The sequence below is a fragment of the Cucurbita moschata genome, unplaced genomic scaffold (assembly GCF_002738365.1).
Source record: "Cucurbita moschata cultivar Rifu unplaced genomic scaffold, Cmos_1.0 Cmo_Scf00073, whole genome shotgun sequence".
Classification (NCBI taxonomy): Eukaryota; Viridiplantae; Streptophyta; class Magnoliopsida; order Cucurbitales; family Cucurbitaceae; genus Cucurbita; species Cucurbita moschata.
This window is the reverse complement of record NW_019268589.1, coordinates 241,833-261,449: the sequence shown is the minus strand read 5'-3', so window position 1 is coordinate 261,449 and position 19,617 is coordinate 241,833. Positions and strand designations below refer to the sequence as shown.

Genomic DNA, 19,617 nt, shown 5'->3' with positions numbered 1-19,617 from the left:
TTTGAACCAACTCGAAATTTTGGTTTGGTTGAATTGGTGACCCGAGCAACTTGAATAGATTTCACAACCCAACTATAACCGCCCAAGCCCACCGCTAACAGATATTGTCCTCTTTGAGTTTTCTCTTTCGAACTTCGGTTCAACATTTTTTAAATGAGTCTGGTAGGAGAGGTTTCTACGCACTTGTAATAAAAATGTTTAGTTCTCCTCTCTGTATATGAGATCTCATATCAAATATTCACATGTCAATATATTTATAATTTAGCATAAATAAATAAATAAATAAATAAAATAAAATAAAATACGTGAATCGGACGGTTGAGAGGGAAATGGGATAAAAGGAAGAAGAAGAAATAATATATATATATATATATATATATATATATATATATATATATATATATATATAAGAGAAGCAGAGGAACAAAGCCTTAGAATACGGTTACCACTAACCTCGATTTATCTTCCCCATGATTCGCTTCTTTCCCTTTTCTACTGCATATGCTTAAGCTTTTTTCCTTCTCTAATGGCTTCTCTAGCGCCTAAACTTTTTCCCTCGCTTTGAAACCCTCCATTTCCTCTTCCCCACTAAGGCGGCGCCTACGATGCTGCTACCTGACCCTGCCGCTGGCCACGGCGGCTCTGTGGTCGTCGTCGGGGTCAGAATGGAACTCCAGAGTCGGGAATTGCTCACTTGGGCGCTTGTTAAGGTTGCTCAGCCTGGAGATTGTGTCATTGCTCTTCATGTTCTTGATTCTGCCGCTGGTAATTGTTTTGTTTTGCGACCTTGTTTCTCTCGCTTCATTCCGTGGTTTGATTTTGCTTTGTAGTACTGAGTGTGGAGTTTTCTTTGGCTTTCTGTTGTAGTTGATGAGGGGAAGTTGACTTTGCTCTCTCTTGTGAAGTCGTTTGACTCTATGTTGTCCGCTTATGAAGGATTCTGCAACCTGAAGCAGGTTAGAATGTTTGTGAATCGGGAGTTCTTTATTTCCTTTTTTGCTGAAGATTTGAGCGTGGAATTGTTGCTTGTGTAGATTGATTTGAAGCTCAAAGTCTGCCGAGGTTCGCCGGTCCGGAAAATCATTAGACGGGAAGTGGATTCGTACGGTGAGGCTTCTCTAATTCTCGGTACTTCCAAATCTCACCATAGAATCCGTTCGTCGGCCTCGGTTGCTAAGTACTGCGCTAGAAAATTGCCGAGCAGATTCAGTGTTTTAGCAGTTAATAGTGGCAAAGTCATTTTCCAGAGATTAGCGACTTTCTCAACTAAAGGCCAGTCTCGAGGTTGCAATTATTTCACTTTTCTTTTTTGCTTTTAGGTTGTGAGTTCTTGTTTAGTGCTTAGATCATGATTTCCCCCTTCTTCTTTTGCCCAATTTAGCAGACAAGGATAGGGACAAGAATTGTGCTGCCATTGTAGAAGTAGCTAATGAAGCAAAAGCTGATGGGTTAGCTACAAACTTTATCGACAGTCATATTTTTTTACAGAAATCTGACTCTGGTTGTAATGATAAAACGGAGAGGGACTCCGTTGAGGGCACTCCATCTTCGCTTGAACGGAATGATTCCGGGACTGAATTGGTTGATGAGTTACCTGAGGACATTGCTGTGGGGAATTCACTAGCTTTAGTACCATTTCATAAGCCTCAGGGATCGTTGACGTCGAATTCCATTGTGAGTCGAGAATCATCACATTGGAAATCGAGTTGGCCGCTTCTTCGACGTATATTTTTGTCCAAGCAGCATGTAGAGAAATCTTCAAAGAAGTTTTCTATGTTCCAAGGCGTATTGCACGTTCCAAACATCCAGTCGTCGTCCTCAGCCTTGGTTTATCCAGATCAGAAACAGAACAATTCTGATCAGGATCAGGGTTCCACCATTGATAGGGAGTGTGGTGCAATTGTGCCATATGGGTCCGGCTACATTTTCGGAAGCCTTCCCAAAGAGGTATTGGATTTGAAGGATAAGTACTCATCCACCTGCAGATTGTTTACTTATGAGGAACTTTTGTCAGCAACGTCTAATTTTATGCCTGGTTTGTATCTATCTTTTCTCAATTTCCTCGTGATTTTGGGACTGGATGATTCTCTAACAAGTATTTATGTGTGTGTCTTTTAGAGAATATGGTTGGTAAAGGAGGTAGTAGCTACGTTTACCGAGGGCTTCTTCCTGATGGCAAGGAAATTGCTGTCAAAGTTTTGAAGCCATCTGAGAATGTTCTTAAGGAGTTTGTTCAGGAAGTTGGGATCATTGCGACTTCAACTCATAAGAATGTTATATCTTTAATGGGTTTTTGTTTGGAGGACAATAATTTACTGTTGGTCTATGGTTTTCTTTCAAGAGGAAGTTTGGAAGAGAATCTTCACGGTAAAGATCTATACTACTTTTGAAGAACACTGATTTGATTTTTGTTAACTATGTTCTTACTATCGATTGGTTGTTTTATTTAAGGTTGTAAGAAGGATGTGAATTCATTTGGTTGGCAAGAGAGGTTTAAGGTTGCTGTTGGTGTTGCTGAGGCTCTAGATTATTTACATAATTGCAGGGAGGAACCTGTGATACACAGGGATGTGAAATCCTCTAACATTCTGCTTTCTGAGAATTTCGAACCTCAGGTTTCATGACATGTTCCTTTCTCATGTTTTGTATCTTTCAAAGGGTTCCACTATCTGATTGATTACTGATGGTTATGTTTTACGACCCGTTCAGCTTTCCGATTTTGGGCTTGCTAGTTGGGCATCCTCGTGCTTTCAAATCACTTGTACTGACGTAGCTGGAACGTTTGGGTATGCAGTTTCTTCTCCGCTATTTCGATGTTACGTTGTTTATGTTTTTCGTTATTTTTATGAAGTTTTTGGTGTTCTTAAACGTGATATTTGATAATGTATTGTTTTGAGCATGCTTCATTCCTTTATGGCAGTTACTTGGCTCCTGAGTATTTCATGCATGGCAAAGTGAGTGACAAAATCGACGTTTACGCATTTGGTGTGGTACTCCTTGAACTACTTTCAGGTAGAAAACCAATCACCGACAATTGTCCCAAGGGGCAGGAGAGCCTTGTCATGTGGGTAAGGGTCGAGTTTTTTCCTATTACCATCCATTACAATCAAGGTCAGAACAATGTGTATGATGTTGAGGATTGTTGGGAGGGAGTCCCACGTTGGCCTGAGTTTATAAGTAAAGAATACATCTCCATTGGTATGAGGCCTTTTGGGGAAGTCCAAAGCAAAGCTACGAGAGCTTATGCTCAAAGTAGACAATATCATATTATTGTAGAGAGTCGGATTCCTAACATGGTATCAGAGCCATGCCCTTAACTTAGCTATTATCAATAGAGTCCTCAAATGTCGAACAAAGAAGTTGTGAGTCTCAAAGATGTAAAAAATGACTGAGTCGTGATTCCTAACATATGAGTTTGGAACTGATGTGACATATGCAATACAGGCCAAACCAATTTTGAAGGAAATGAAAGTTTCAGAATTACTAGATCCAAGCCTAGGCAACGACTACAACGACGATCAAATAGGTCGAATGATTTTGGCTGCTACTCTTTGTATTAGACGAGCACCGAGACTCCGTCCTCAAATCAGCCTGGTAAGTTGACTACGTAATGCACGACGCTATCAGCCTCTTCCACTTGTCAATGCTTGTCTGTGTCATCAATGGTCGTTTTCCCTTTGACCCATTCATTTGTTGTTTTTTTCAAAACTTGCAGGTGTTGAAACTTCTCCAAGGGGATGAGGAAATAACAACATGGGCAAGACAACAAGTCGATGAATACGACGAATTCGACCCGAGTGATGGAGAACCTCTACCTACTAACATTCAATCACACCTTAACCTAGCCTTGCTTGGCTTGGAAGATGACTCACTTTCTCTTGGCAGTGGAATTCAAACCATCTCCATAGAGGACTACTTGCAGGGCAGATGCGACAGCCGCTCTTCAAGCTTTAACTGAAATCCCTCACTCTCAAATCAAATCAGCCAAATTTTAGGTATTAACATCTTCCTCCAACTTCCTTTTTCTTCCATAGCTTTGAAGGGCTTTTTGTTTTAATCTTTGTACTGATTGAGATTGAATAGCTGTTCATACAAAATTGTGGGTTTGAATTAAAGGAGATGATGTGAGAGGCCTCTGTAGATATCAAGCTACTTATTTCTGAATTTATTGTGAAGTTCTCTGCTGATCTACTTTGAAAAGTTCAAAGATTATCTCTTTTCTTGTTTTGAGTAGCTTTCAGCTTTATGAGAACCAATGAAAAGGAAACAAATGGGTGGCTGTGTTTTACTATTTAGTCAAAAAAGGGAGTGAAAGTGCACACAGTCTAAATTTTTAATTTTAATGTTCTAGGAAAGTTCAAAAGTGCCCAAGTTTTGACATAGAATTGTGCATATTCTCTTGGAGAATGGGCATATTTTGATTTCTTCTTTTAACGATAGCATTCACGTAGAGATGTCCCGGTGTCTATTCCCGCCTTTTATTTCATTCTCCATTCTTGTTTCTGCCTCTTATTATATATAGTTGTTTATGTCTTATTATATATAGTTGTTTATGTCGTAGAGATTAAAATATAACTAAATTGAGCTTTCAAACGAAGCATAGTAAAAAAAAAAAAGAGACTATTTGGGCAACAATTGATGAAGTCGAACATAGAGAAGGAAATCAAGCCACATGATTCACGGGGGGCAATGTCATGATACTGAAATTGCACAACGCTCCTAAGTAAAGAGTGCGAACCTTATGTTAAATGAAAACATGTATTGGACAACTTCTTTCCGTAGTTTAGAAATGCTACTTACGACATCTTGATGTTGCAACGAAAATTTTCACTTATACATCAATGTTATGGTGTAGTGTTGGGCTTTGAAACTTAAACACAAAATCATAACTTGAGAGGCTTTAGAGGATGATTTTTGGGGTTTACAACGGAAAAAAAAATTGAAATCGCAGATCTCACATCAAGGACGAGACAACAAGAATTTTAGTAACAAATTTGTTGTAATTGTACGAACATGAGTGACTAAATTTTTGATAATGTAGAAAATATACAAAAACTCCATAGGCCTATGACAAAGCGAAAATCATTTTGACCTACGATCACCCTATGGCTTGTTTGCTAACGTAGCAAACGCTATGTGTCGTTGTTATTTAGTAAGTGATCTCCTAACTTGGTTAAATATGCATGAACGCACGACCAAAAACATATGACGTGTGTTATATGACCCAAATGTAAACGATATAAACATGTCATTTCTATCTATAGCCAAGTGAACGATTAGCCTATGATCTAAGCTGTATTAATTATCCAATGTTGCATAAACGAAAATCCTACAATATCTTACCTCAACTGATGAAGATTGACACTCAGGTAATGGAGCCAAGTCTCACCCATTATAACGCTTCATGAAAATAATAGACACTCACTAGTGAAACACCAGCGACTGCCCGACAATGGTTAGGTAAAAGGACACTTACCAGCCCACATTCGAGCTCGACTTTGTTACCAAATAGAGCTTAGTTATTTTAGAAATTTTGATCAATGGAGTGTGGTCAAGGATCGTCTCGAGATGATTTTGAGAGATTAGTGCTCAACGTGAGATTAAATATTACTTTGAAAGCTTCCAATTGTCTGAGATTAGCTGAATCAACCGGAAAAAAGGCCTCATACCAATGGAAATAGCGTCTCTTACTTATTCACACACACGATCTTTCCCTTAATTAGTCAATGTGGAACTTCAATAATCCTCGACAGTTACAACCACGGATTTATAGATTTTTGGTCCATTACATTATTTTGAACACTTTACAAAAATATAATACTGACCGTAATTTCTTTCGAGATGGAAGTTAGAATCGAAGAAGCGGCACCTGCTTGGAATGATATTTCAAGAACAAAAGCAAATTCTAAACGCTCGTAAATTTCACTTCAAACACAATGATATTGACATCGTTCAACTAAATTTATACCTCTACAATGTTCGTGAAGATCTGTAACGAAGAATTCGTTACCGATTGTGATTTTTTTATCTTTAAACACTTCATATATACAAATCAATTGAGAAATTTGAAAGAATTTGAGAGAAAATGGAGGATTTGTCAGCTGCTTCTATGTTGCTCTTTGTTCTTCACCCTCTGACACTTCACCTTCTTCCGTTGGCTTCTTATATTCGCTTCCCATCTTCAAGTTTATGAGAAAAAATAACACAAAAAATAAGCAAATACGAGAAATAATCCATTTTTCGTTCATCTCCGTTCATATAATTTTTCGTTAGTTTTGTTCATTTCGATTTTCGTGTTCATACTTAGAAGCGTTTATTTTATTTTTCTCTATTCAAAAAACGAGAAATTGAAAACAATAGCTGAAAACGCTATCAAACGAGCTCTTAAACGAACAATTGAAGAACGAAAATAACGAACCTGAGTGACTAGAGAGTACAAAGGCAATGTGCTATAACTGCAAAGAACTTGGACAATTCCACTGAGAGGAAGAATTTGAGCAAACGTTAATCGTCATACTTACGAAAATAATAATAATAATAATTTTCTTATTATTCGACGAAATTTATTTTAAACAGCTAAACACGAACATAGTTTAAAAAAAAATTACTTTTGGTAAAAAGAAAAGGTAAAAAATAATTAAGGTTAATAGTATTACCCGAGGACAAGTCTGGTGATGATAAAAGCCGGTCTCTCCATAATGCAAGACTTGAACCCATAAGTTGTCTGCAATATTTTCAACCAAACGTAAAATCTTAGTAACTTTTTTTTTATCTAAAGAAACGTCATACGGTGGCCGTTAAAAAGAAATAATCTTACCCAAATCCAAAAGAAGAAGGCAATCTCGAAAGAGTTTTGAAAGAGAATGAAGTGAATCAAAACGAGAACAAGAGAAGGACTAGCAAACCAAAAATGATCATCTGAGGGATTCACTTCATGACGGCTACCATGTTTCTTGATCTCATTATGCCGTCTTTGAAATCTATGGATGTCATTTTCTTGTTGTGCTTCTCTGTCCACGGTTCTCAAGTTTAGTTCTTGAGCCATTCGGGTAATTATGTATTCCAATTTTGCCCCCACTAGAAGTAGCATCTGAATCATATCAAGGTCAATACGTTAACATTGACGGCGACGTCCACTCCCTCTCTCATTTTCCATCTAAACTAAGAATCTTCGCCCGAGTCGAAATTTTCTCTAATATTAAGAACTTACAATGAGTGGTAGAAAGGCCAACCAAAAGTAAGTGTGCCATCCTACAATTGAAAGTAAAAAAAAAAACAGTAAAATTATTTGCAGATAAATGATTGGTGAATAATTGAAAGGGTGAATAATTGAAAGGGTAAATAATGACATTTACCTTCAAGATTAAGCAGCAAGAAGAGCACTACAAAGGCCCAAAGATACCAACTACAAAATATTTTACACTCTTATGGTCACTTTTTGTGTTTGTGTGTTAAATAATTTAACATAATTACGAGGTAAATTCTTTTAATTAATTGTGGGTATTTAGTAAAAAATCAAGGGTAAAAGTGTAAATTTTGAAATTGAACGATTAAATCGAAATAAAACTCTAAATTTAAAGGGTAAAAATGTAATTATTTTAAAATTTATCGACTAAATGAAAATTAAACTCAAAATTCAAGAATAAAACGGTAACCTTTTGAAACATAGATACCTAAGGACAAAAGGGTATTTTCACCTTATGCCCACAACTTTCTTGAAATCATGTTGATAGGACTTTGTAATATGGTCGTAGAAATTAAAATTTGGTTCTCCGGGACAATGTTTCTGTACCATAAAACACGTTAAAATCACGCAAACTATTAGATATACAATTAAATTTCGAAAATTCAAAAAAATCTATTTAGTGTCTAAGAGATGACTTTTATTTCTTTGAATGTCGATTTGTTTGTCACAAAATTGAAAATTCGAGAAATATGATAATCGAACGTTTACCGTCCTAAAGACACAAATTTGAAAGATTAGGACTAAATTCGAAAAGTCTCAAGGGTAAAAATGTAATATTTTTAAATCCTAGGGACCTAATGGAAACTAAACACGTAACACAGGGACCAAAATGATATTTTCTCCCTTAAATTAAAATTACTAAGAAACGAGAGCAAAAAAAAGAAAACCCTAAATTTTTTTTTACCAAAACTCGTCAAGTTATATCGATTAAATTAAACCCTAAACGTGAGGTCCCACGTCAGTTGGAGAGGGAAACGAAACATTCTTTACAAGAGTGTGAAAACCTCCACTAGTAGACACGTTTTAAAACCGTGAGACTGACGACGATACATAGCCAAAGCTAATAATATCTGCTAACGATACATAAATTAAATTATTTTGGTAAATAAATATGGAAATTATATATAACCTTAATAAAGCCTCGTCGAAGAAAAATGTAATCCGACTTTGTGATCGATCCATGAAACTGCTTCACAAATGCCACCTAAAATATAATTTTTTTAAAATATTTAGAGCTTACGTCATAATTATTTTATATTTCAAAAATAGATTATACTTTTTAAAATTTTAATTTATTTTATTTGATTTTTCTATATTAAATTAATATTTAAACATAATAATTTTGAAATTAAAAAAGAATAATAATAATAATTTTGAAATTAAAAATAATAATAAAATAAAATAAAATAATTAATTACCATCCAAGCTATGACGGCAGCATTTAGCCAATATCCCTCCGCACGTTCTTTAAACTCATTATCTTTACGAGCAACAATGAAATTAAAAAGTTTAGCTGATTTTTAGTACAAATAATTGTAGTAATTATAATCGTAAATTACTTTAAAATAAAAATAAAAAATAGGGTTTGGCTATCTCTATTCTTGAACGACGTAAGTAAATAGGGTTTTGATTTAATGAATTGACTCACCTCCACCTCGTAAACTTGGGTTTCACTATTCTTTCACGAGGGTTTCACTATCTCTATTCTTGAACGAGGTAAATAAATAGGGTTTTGATTTAATGAATCGACTCTCCTTCACCTTGTAAACCCGGGTTTCACTATTCTTTCACCAAGGTTTCACTATCTCTATTCTTGAACGAGGCAAGTAAATAGAGTTTTGATTTAATGAATTGACTCTTCTTCACCTAGTAAACTTAGGTTTCACTATTTTTTTCACGAGAGTTTCACTATCTCTATTGTTGAATGAGGTAAATAAATAAGGTTTTGATTTAATGAATTGACTCTCCACCTCGTAAACTCGGGGTTCACTATTCTTTCACGAGGGTCTCACTATCTCTATTCTTGAACGAGTTAAGCAAAAAGGGTTTTGATTTAATGAATTAACTCTTCTTCACCTCGTAAGCTCGAGTTTCACTATTCTTTCACGAGGGTTTCACTATCTCTATTCTTGAACGAGATAAATATTAGGGTTTTGATTTAATAAATTAACTTTCCTTTACCTCGTAAGCTCGAGTTTCACTATTCTTTCACGAGGGTTTCATTATCTCTATTCGGTAAAGAATAGGGTTTTGATTTAATAAATTAACTCTCCTTCACCTCGTAAGCTCGAGTTTCACTATTCTTTCACGAGGGTTTCACTATGTCTATTCTTGAACGAGGTAAAGAATAGGGTTTTGATTTAATAAATTAAATCTCCTTCACCTCGTAAGCTCGAGTTTCACTATTCTTTCACGAGAGTTTCACTATCTCTATTCTTGAACGAGATAAAGAATAGGGTTTTGATTTAATAAATTAACTTTCCTTTACCTCGTAAGCTCGAGTTTCACTATTCTTTCACGAGGGTTTCACTATCTCTATTCGGTAAAGAATAGGGTTTTGATTTAATAAATTAACTCTCCTTTACCTCGTAAGCTCGAGTTTCACTATTCTTTCACGAGGGTTTCATTATCTTTGTTCTTGAACGAGGTAAAGAATAGAGTTTTGATTGAATGAATTGACTCTCCTTCACCTCGTAAACTTGGATTTCACTATTATTTCACGAGGGTTTTACTATCTCTATTCTTGAGCGAGGTGCACACCAAGCCACCATAGCTCCAAAGTGTATATATATACACACACATACACACGCGGTTGACTAAAAGGTCAAAATTCGTATTAAGATTAAAATAGAATAAATATAGAAACTAATATGATATTTTTAACTAGAATAATTTACCATTTTGAGAATGTGCAAGTCCTCGATGAATAGAATCTTCCCATCTTTTCCACTGTTGTATCTAAACGAATTGAGAAAAGAAATTTTTATTCGTTTCTCAATATATTTTCAAAATATCCATTTCGATTACGAGTACGTTAACGGTGACGTTCAATAAAGTTTCATTTGATCTCGAGTGAGAGAGATTACCTTTGCAGCAGCTAGAAGCATGGTTATAGCACAAAAGACGACATGAACAACAGCCAACACAAATATGAATATATGGAGTTGATGCAAAGCTTCCAAAGACAATAGAGGAACCTTTCCCTGTTCATAAACATTTTCATATGGAAGAATCGAAATCGTATTAAAGAACAGAAACGAAGAACGAGAATGCTATTAAATGGAAGAATCAAAATAATATTAAGAATAGAAATGAAGAGCGAGAATGATATCAAATGGAAGAATTTAAATAATATTACAAACAAAAACGAAGAACGAGAATGCTATCAAATGGAAGAATCAAATAATACTAAAAAGTTAACGAGAAACGAGAATTCTATCAAACAAAAGAATCGAAATAGTATTAAGAACAGAAACGAAGAACAATATTAAATGGTAAAATCGAAATAATATTAAAAACAGAAACGAAGAACGAGAATGCTATCAAATACAAGAATCGAAATGACATTTAAGAACATAAGCAAAGAACGAGAATAGTATCATATGGAATAATCGAAATAATGCTAAAAACTGAAACAAGAAACAAGAGTCTTATCAAACAAAAGAATCGAAATAATATTAAGAACAAAAAAGAAGAACGATAATGCTATCAAATGGAAGAATCGAAATAATACTAAAAACCGAAATGAGAAACGAGAATCATATCAAACAGAAGAATCGATATAGTATTAAAAACATAAACGAAGAACGCAAATGCTATCAAACAAAAGAATCAAAACAATATTAAAAACAAAAACCAAGAACGAGAATGCTATCAGATGGAAGAATTGAAATAATATTAAGAACAGATATGAGAAACGAGAAGAATGCTACAAACCGAGCCCTTACTTTTCGTAAGCAATGTTGAAAATTAGTATTGGTCGATAGGAGATGACGGTGAGTATTATAACCGTCAAGGGACGTAGGAGATGAGAAATGATGAACAACAGATACCGTTCTCTTGCATGGAAGCATATGGTATGCAAAATCTCTAGGCATACAGAACTGTCCAATTGCCCCTTGAAACACATTCAATAATAGGGAAATAAACCCTAAGATCATCAACTCTGTCACATCAAAAAAAAAGACCCAAAATTTACGATAAAGTTATAAGCTTTATTATTTGAATTTAAAAAACGTCGTTTTTTTCGAGCTTTGTAGAAGTAAAGCTAATTTGGGTCGAGTAAGTGCTCGGAATGCTAGGACCGTCTCACGTTGGTTAGACTATATAAGAAGATATTAAGTATGTTAATAAGAGCGATTGATATCAGACGTTCTTCGATTCAAAATTAAAAAATTATTTTTAACATTTTTTTAAAATTTAAAAGAAAAATCCAAAAAAAAAAATAATAATAAATTTGAGGAAGAACCTTCCTTTAATTTCAGCACGGCGTGATTCAGTTGATCCTGCTTTTTATGTTTCAACCACTGACCAATCAGAATTAAAAAAAAAATTAATTAATTAATATTTAAAAATAAATATCATAAAAAAAAAATTAGATAAATATTATTTTTATTATACATTAATAATCTAATTTATCAATTTTAATATCTCTATATTTATATTTTTTTAAAATTTATTATGAACATTCATAAACGAGTCCTATTTTTAAAACCCATAATAATAACAATAATAACCATTTAAAATTTCCCGGTGAATATTATTATTATTATTTAACGAAAGACGATAAAAATTAACTTCAAAAGACTCGTGAATATGTTGAAATTATATAGATTTATTATACTTAGTAGCTATAGTATACATGTGCGTGCGAAAGTAATACATTAACGATTTTAAATGAAATTTTAATAATGGGTCTAAATGATTTAATTGTGAAAGTTTAAGGTTGATAGTGTTGACGGGCCACTCGAGGTCTAAATTGATTCAATTGTGAAAATTTAGGGTTGACAGTGTTAACAGACCACACGTAGTCTAAACTGATTCAATTGTGAAAGTTTAGGGTTGACAGTGTTGACGGGCCACACATGGTCTAAACTGATTCAATTGTGAAAGTTTAGGGTTGATGGGTCACATGGGGTCTAAACGGTTTTTGTTTTTAGCTCTAAATTTCGACTTTTTTCTAAATGACTAATGAGAACGACATATTCGAAAACAAAATAAAAATATAAGTCTGAAGAAATATTCCCAGGACGTCTTTACTTACGTTGAATTTAGTATTATTTGATTGAAAATTAACATCAAAATGCTCGTTTTAGAAGCTATTGAAAGTATATGAACTAAGATAAAACGAAACCCGAACCTGTCCAAGATGATGAAGGCCACGTTCAAGAGAGAAGGAAATGATAACGATAATGGAGGAAACAACGGCGACGATCCATGTTGGAGTGAACTCAAACTTGGCATTTGGAGGTTCATGCACGATCCCCGTTGCATGATTCATCGTTCAAGAATACCTCTTGTTCTTGTTCTTCTTCTCGTTCTTGTTCTCGTTCTTGTTGTTTGTTAGATGAATATGGATTCTTAAGGTTGCTATATTTGTGTACCAATTCCATTAGGGGAGAAGCAAGGAATAAGTTGGTAGCAGCAGCATAGGGAAAAGAATAAAGCATACGTTTGTATTCTACCCTTTATTTTATTGTTTTATTTGGATTTTTTTTTTTTTTTTTTTAAGGGGAACAAGTGTGACGTCTAAGCTGTAAAATCGATTGAAATTAACTTTTTGAAGTATAGAAGTATGATTGAAACCTGTTAGCTATAACGTTCGAGGATATTTTGTGAGTAAACTACGAGAATTAAGAGTATCATATGACTCGAGATAGGCCAATCTGGGTTACCTAAACCAAACCATAAAGGTTGAGTTGGGTTAGTTTTTTTTTTTTTTTTTTGGTTTGTACTCGGGTTGAATTTTTGAAAAATTGACAATTTTGAGTAGGTTGATGGGTTGACAATTTTTTAACGGGTCAATCCGACCAAGAATAGGGTTACACCCGACCCAATCCTACCATACTTTTAAGATTATTATGAAAATTAAAAATATCTAATAGTTTCAGATATTTAAGTTGAGTTACTAATATAATATGTATTATAAATAAATATAATTTTTTAAAATAATGAAAAATTATAATTCAGGCGACTCCCGTTACTAATCCAATAATTTGAAATTTTGAGTTTGTTCAAAACGTTTTCCTAATCTAACTCAGTTGTATACATCTTGATCGATAAAAAATACGATTATTGGGTCAAATTTAACTCGTTCAGTAGTAATTACCCGAGGTTAAGAAGTCTTTGGCTTAAACCAATTGAAGTTTAGTTTGCCATTACTTTAATACAAAAAAGTTACTTTTAAAAAAAATAATAATTAATTTTTTTTATAATAATATATAGTTCGAGTAAAAGTTGGAGAGTGGCGTGGAGAATATTCCCTTTTAAATAAAAATGTTTCTTCTAATCTTTTGTTAAAAATATAGTCCGCACATTTAAAAGCGTTTTCAACTTTAAATTTAGTTATACAAAGAAAAATATTTTATTTTTAACTTGTAGCGCATACTAGTATTAGATAAAACGGTTCCAATTCAATGTATGTCTTCGATTAAAAAGATATACAGAGTAACAGAGTAAACGTCCTTGCACCTGCACCTCTGATCATTCTCGACCTTTCTATTAGAATGAAAATGAGGGGATACCGACACCTCTGATCATTCTCGGCCTTTCTATTAGAATGAGAATGAGGGGGATACCGACACCTCTGATCATTCTCGGCCTTTCTATTAGAATGAGAATGAGGGGGATACCGACACCTCTGATCATTCTCGGCCTTTCTATTAGAATGAGAATGAGGGGATACCGACACCTCTGATCATTCTCGGCCTTTCTATTAGAATGAAAATGAGGGGATACCAACACCTCTGATCATTCTCAGCCTAACTATTAGAATGAGAATGAGGGGGATACCGACACCTCTGATCATTCTCAACCTAACTATTAGAATGAGAATGAGGGGGATACTGACACCTCTGATCATTCTCAACCTAACTATTAGAATGAGAATGAGGGGGATACTGACACCTCTGATCATTCTCGGCCTTTCTATTAGAATGAGAATGAGGGGGATACTGACACCTCTGATCATTCTCGGCCTTTCTATTAGAATGAGAATGAGGGGATACCGACACCTCTGATCATTCTCGGCCTTTCTATTAGAATGAGAATGAGGGGATACCGACACCTCTGATCATTCTCGGCCTTTCTATTAGAATGAAAATGAGGGGATACCAACACCTCTGATCATTCTCAGCCTTTCTATTAGAATGAGAATGAGGGGGATACCGACACCTCTGATCATTCTCGGCCTTTCTATTAAAATGAGAATGAGAGGATACTGACACCTCTGATCATTCTCGGCCTTTCTATTAAAATGAGAATGAGAGGATACTGACACCTCTGATCATTCTCAACCTAACTATTAGAATGAGAATGAGGGGATACCGACACCTCTGATCATTCTCGGCCTTTCTATTAGAATGAGAATGAGGGGATACCGACACCTCTGATCATTCTCGGCCTTTCTATTAGAATGAGAATGAGGGGATACCGACACCTCTGATCATTCTTAGCCTTTCTATTAGAATGAGAATGAGGGGGATACTGACACCTCTGATCATTCTCGGCATTTCTATTAGAATGAGAATGAGGGGGATACTGACACCTCTTGATCATTCTCGGCCTTTCTATTAGAATGAAAATGAGGGGATACCGACACCTCTGATCATTCTCGACCTTTCTATTAAAATGAGAATGAGAGGATACTGACACCTCTGATCATTCTCGGCCTTTCTATTAGAATGAAAATGAGGGATACTGACACCTCTGATCATTCTCGGCCTTTCTATTAGAATGAAAATGAGGGGATACTGACACCTCTGATCATTCTCGGCCTTTCTATTAGAATAAAAATGAGGGGATACTGACACCTCTGATCATTCTCAGCCTTTCTATTAGAATGAGAATAAGGGGAGGCTTAGAATGAGAATAAGGGGATATTGACACCTCTGATCATTCTCAGCCTTTCTAGGGATACTGAGAATGTCCAGTCAACCAACAGGGGAGGATGAAACTTAGAGTGGATAAATCCATTAACACCTACACTTTTTAAGGGAATATAAACAAAGAAAGTTCTACTCCCGAACATTCGAGCAATCACAAGTTTTCTTTAAGATCTCTTTACGAGAGTCGTGCAATATAGAACCCATCTCCTCTTTATGTCTTCTGTTGTTCCCAAACCTTGCGACTAACCTCAATATTGGCTCTTTGAATCACAAAAGTACTAAATACTAAGTGAGTTTGAGTTTTATAAATGGTATAAGAACCCCACATCGATCGGAGGGAGAAACGTAGTTGTTACAAGCATGTACAAAACTCTTCCTAGTAGAGGTTAATAAGCCAAAGTAAATAATATCTGCTATGCTAACATACACCATCGGTTAGAGAGAGGACCCCACAGATTAGAAAGAGGAACAAAACTCGTACTCTCTACCTAATAGGCATATTTTAAAATCGTGAAACTAACGATAGTGCGTAACATGCCAAAAACAACTAACAATAATAATAATAATGTGTTAGCTTCTTATAAAACAACTAAGAAAACACCTAGGTTGAAGACACTCTCAAAAAGTTTTGACTAAGGAGTTTAAATGGCTACCATAATCATTTACCTCTATAGCATTTTTGTGTGAATTCTAACAGCCCCTGTTTCTTGTATAGCTATAGCGAATCCTATAAAAGAGTGAAGATATGGCATATATCCATTACCTTGAAAATATGTTGGTATTGACAAATCTATTTTTAACCTATAATAGTTATTCATAACACCATCTTCACTACAAAATAGCCTTTTTGTATACTGTCTTTAAGAGATGATGCTTTTTCTTGGGCAATCTTGAACATGGAATAGTTATTTTTCATCCGAAAACTAATTGGCTCCACCCATGCCAATCGAAAATCAAAATGGAAAAGTCCCCAGAATGGTTTTTGAAGGCTACAGTGTGCACAAACACGAAATAGAATCAAAAGATGGATGGGAAAATCACAAGCACCCGCATGAACAAGATTCTCAAAAGGAAAGGAGAAAAGAATCAATCAACTGGTAGAAGAACTTGCAAGAAAGAGAAACAAGCAGGAAAGGTATCTAGCTCCAATCATAAAGAAAGTAACAGCATAAACATTGGGACTTGACACCAAACTCTATGTTCTGAAAGACTCCTCATTTTGATCAAAAGTTGGAACTAACCATTTCATGAACAGGAAACGGATATCTAAATACATCTCTAGTTAGGAGTTGCGTTTCAAAAATGCTCTGACAGTGGAAATTGAAACTGAAATGAGAAGAGAAGTGAAACATACCTAACAAATAAGAGTATATAGAAAGGAAACCAATCTGCCCCAGATATTGCACAAGAGAAAAAAAAAAGTCTTTGCAAATGGGCTAGTTCCCCGCTTAAGCAACTTGGTATTAAATCAAAACTGTCGGCATAACGAGCTAATATGGTCAAAACAAACAAAGTTACATTCAAATTTCAAAAAGTAATAAGCCACAGCAAATAGGAAATCGCTGATTTCACAAAGTTCAAACAGAGACAATGGTAATAATGTTGACACTAATTCCATATAAATTTAAAAACGGAAAATTAACTAGCTTAACTTAGGCAGCTTCAGATAGAAAAGCTCTTCCGGGCTGACGGTTAGCGAGAGGTCCATGGCATCCAAGAAGCTGCACAGTCCAATTTCCACACCATAAGTTAACAAATAAAAGAGTAAGAACCATGCAACTCCAAACAAACTACAGAAATATATGAACATATGGGTTCTGTGGTTATGGCTTATAAGTGATGCACAACCAAGAAAAATTAGAACATGCATGAAAATATGGTCCTAATTGCTAAGAAGGAAGCCCCATTCAAAGCATTCTAAGGTAATAACCATGCCGTTTGCCTTAAAGTCGTGCCCTAGGCTTCTTTAGTTTCAACTGGACATTGTATCAAGCGCTTCGTAATTTTTTCAGTTTAATGCATTGCAATTCCTTTTAAATGGAACAAAAATCAGCCTCCCCTATCTACGTTTAGATTCATTCCCCTATATATTGTGCTTTTAAACAAATAAGATCAAGGCACTCCCAACAATTAGAACAGCGATGAAACAGTATACGGTTATCCACAATATCAGATACCTTTGCATTAACACCATCTGGCATGATCTTGTTCTCTGACTTGAACTTAAGATAATCAGCTCGGCTGAATTTAGTGAATCCCCTGAGAAAGAAAATTTTGAACAATCATCATTCAATCAAATTAGGCCCCAAAAAAAGGTTTCCTCAGATCCCAGTCAAAGAAATAAGAATATGAAAAGTGCACACACTAACACACGAAACTTAATACACTCCCCAGTCAAGGGGCATACCACTTCCTGCTAACAATGATCTTCTGACGACCAGGGAACTTGAACTTAGCACGGCGGAGGGCCTCCTGAGCATGTTGGCTGTTGTTGTCCTTGCATCGAACTGAAAGAAGAACCTGACCGATGGCAACTCTTGCACAAGTTCCTTGTGGCTTACCAAAAGCACCTCTCATGCCAGTTTGGAGCCTATCAGCCCCAGCACACGAAAGCATCTTGTTAATTCGAAGAACATGGAAGGGGTGCACTCTGACCCTCAAATGGAACGCATCCTTCCCAGCAAATTTCGACATGTACTTATTACATGCAATACGAGCTGCTTCCAAAGCCTCACTGGACACATTTTCTTTCTCCCAACTCACAAGATGCACACAGAATGGGAATTCATCAACACCCTTCTTCTTCATTCCAACATCATAAATCCTGATCTTGGGATCGGGGACACCGCGACAAAATCGCGATTTGGGATAGGGTTTGTTCTTAATTTGGCGGTAACATCTAGCAGGTCCTACAAAATCAAAATCAAAATCAAAATCAAAATCAAAATCAAAATCAAAATCAAAATCAAAATCAAAATCAAAATCAAAATCAAATACAAAAACAATGAAAAGCAATCACACAAGATTCTATGAAGACATTATAAGAAGAAGAAAGAAAAATACTTCTCCCCATGGCGCTGGTTCCCCCGTCCCTCTGCTGCTGCAACTGAACTTCGATCTGGTAGGTTGTAAATTAGGGTTTTAGATACTTATAAGGAACCCGAACTTTGTAAAGGCCCAGGCCCACTATTACGGGCCGGGAAAAAGCCCAACTACAAATTAATTTTAATTATTAATATGAAAATATATTTAAAAATAAAATAAATGGTCTCCGCTATTATTGTTCTCTTTGGGTCTTTCTTAGTCATTCTATCCTCAAGATAGCTCTGATTCAGATGTGGTCTCGGGTTCATTCATGTACCCCTCTTTTACTTGGGTGTTACATTCCCATCAGCTCCCACCTTGGTTCGTCCCTAACTTTCATTTCCTTTAAGTCTTTCTTAGTCATCTTATCCTCAAGTTTGCTCTCATTCGAATGTGGTATCAGTTCACTCATGTACCCCTCCTTTACTCGGGTATCGCATGTCCATCAGCGTCCGCCTTCGTTCGTCCTTGAACCATATTTTACTATGAGAGGTACCGCTCTTATAACGACCCTAAATTTCTATCAATCTAAAGTCGCTACCGTCATCATAACCTATGCTCTTATGCAGAATAAACATTTAAAACTTCATCTTAAAACACTGTCCTGACTTACGTATTAAAGCATCTTTAAAATAATATAAAGAAATAATAAATAAAAAACAACTAAAACATTAAAGGTAAAAACACCCTGTACTATTGTAAGTGTAAGAAAATGAAATACTATTATCCTATGCACGTGTCATGGTCTCTACTTGTGATGTCGTTGTTAGTCGTACAGGGGTACCTTGCTAGCACATGGCTTGAGTATTTTAAAAAATACTCTGTAAGTGACCTCACTATTAGGGTCAAGGAATGCAAACACATACAACTCATAATCTAGAGACCAATCGTTAAAATCATTATAAGGGTGGCCTCCAATCCACAGACAAAATTAAATGTGTAGTACTTTTCTACACACGACCCACATGTTTAAAACATGCTATAAACTTAAAAATATTTTTAAACTTTTTTAAAAAATTTAAAGATATTAACGAAACTTTTGTAAAATAGCATTTTTGAAACTTTTTTAGTTAAAAAATATTTTTTAAACTTTTTTTTTTAATATAATTTAAGATTTTTTTTTTTTTTTTTTTTTTTTTTTTTTTTTTTTTTTTTTTTTTTTTTTTTTTTTTTTTTTTTTTT

The 19,617-nt window shown here is 35.1% G+C and overlaps 4 protein-coding genes across 8 annotated transcripts in view; 2 read left to right on the top strand and 2 right to left on the bottom strand.

Moving 5' to 3' along the window:
* The first annotated feature begins 432 nt into the window (after nt 1-432).
* Nucleotides 433-4,461, top strand: LOC111438348 (proline-rich receptor-like protein kinase PERK12). Of its 4 annotated transcripts, none has more exons than XM_023076250.1 (11): nt 433-765; nt 868-956; nt 1,035-1,284; nt 1,382-2,035; nt 2,119-2,367; nt 2,452-2,615; nt 2,710-2,786; nt 2,921-3,068; nt 3,445-3,594; nt 3,716-3,995; nt 4,094-4,461. In XM_023076250.1, the coding sequence occupies exons 1-10, from the start codon at nt 606-608 to the stop codon at nt 3,956-3,958; spliced, it is 2,184 nt and encodes a 727-aa protein (XP_022932018.1). In that variant the 5' UTR covers nt 433-605; the 3' UTR covers nt 3,959-3,995; nt 4,094-4,461. The 4 variants fall into 4 exon arrangements, with proteins under 4 accessions (XP_022932018.1, XP_022932017.1, XP_022932019.1 ...); XM_023076249.1 differs by having other exon boundaries at nt 4,084-4,461; XM_023076251.1 differs by having other exon boundaries at nt 1,385-2,035; nt 3,716-4,461.
* A 1,442-nt stretch (nt 4,462-5,903) lies between these two features.
* Nucleotides 5,904-12,869, bottom strand: LOC111438349 (MLO-like protein 13). Of its 2 annotated transcripts, XM_023076252.1 has the most exons (14): nt 12,606-12,869; nt 11,715-11,772; nt 11,194-11,411; nt 10,333-10,449; nt 10,144-10,204; nt 8,665-8,726; nt 8,376-8,450; nt 7,698-7,786; nt 7,356-7,405; nt 7,211-7,251; nt 6,818-7,090; nt 6,657-6,724; nt 6,419-6,479; nt 5,904-6,179 (listed from the first exon to the last, which is right to left on the bottom strand). In XM_023076252.1, the coding sequence occupies exons 1-14, from the start codon at nt 12,744-12,746 to the stop codon at nt 6,108-6,110; spliced, it is 1,386 nt and encodes a 461-aa protein (XP_022932020.1). In that variant the 5' UTR covers nt 12,747-12,869; the 3' UTR covers nt 5,904-6,107. The 2 variants fall into 2 exon arrangements, with proteins under 2 accessions (XP_022932020.1, XP_022932021.1); XM_023076253.1 differs by lacking the exon at nt 11,715-11,772 and having other exon boundaries at nt 12,606-12,681.
* Nucleotides 12,870-16,845: 3,976 nt separating this feature from the next.
* Nucleotides 16,846-18,493, bottom strand: LOC111438352 (60S ribosomal protein L10). Its single transcript, XM_023076257.1, has 4 exons — nt 18,415-18,493; nt 17,759-18,260; nt 17,529-17,610; nt 16,846-17,072 (listed from the first exon to the last, which is right to left on the bottom strand). Exons 1-4 carry the CDS (start codon nt 18,422-18,424, stop codon nt 17,004-17,006), a joined length of 663 nt encoding a protein of 220 aa, XP_022932025.1. The 5' UTR covers nt 18,425-18,493; the 3' UTR covers nt 16,846-17,003.
* Nucleotides 18,494-18,773: 280 nt separating this feature from the next.
* The window catches only part of LOC111438351 (ABC transporter I family member 10), a 16,713-nt gene continuing 15,869 nt past the window's right edge, over nt 18,774-19,617 (top strand). Inside the window, exon 1 of the mRNA XM_023076256.1 lies at nt 18,774-18,778. The gene's annotated coding sequence lies outside the window, so the exon portion shown is untranslated. The remainder of the gene's footprint in view (nt 18,779-19,617) is intronic.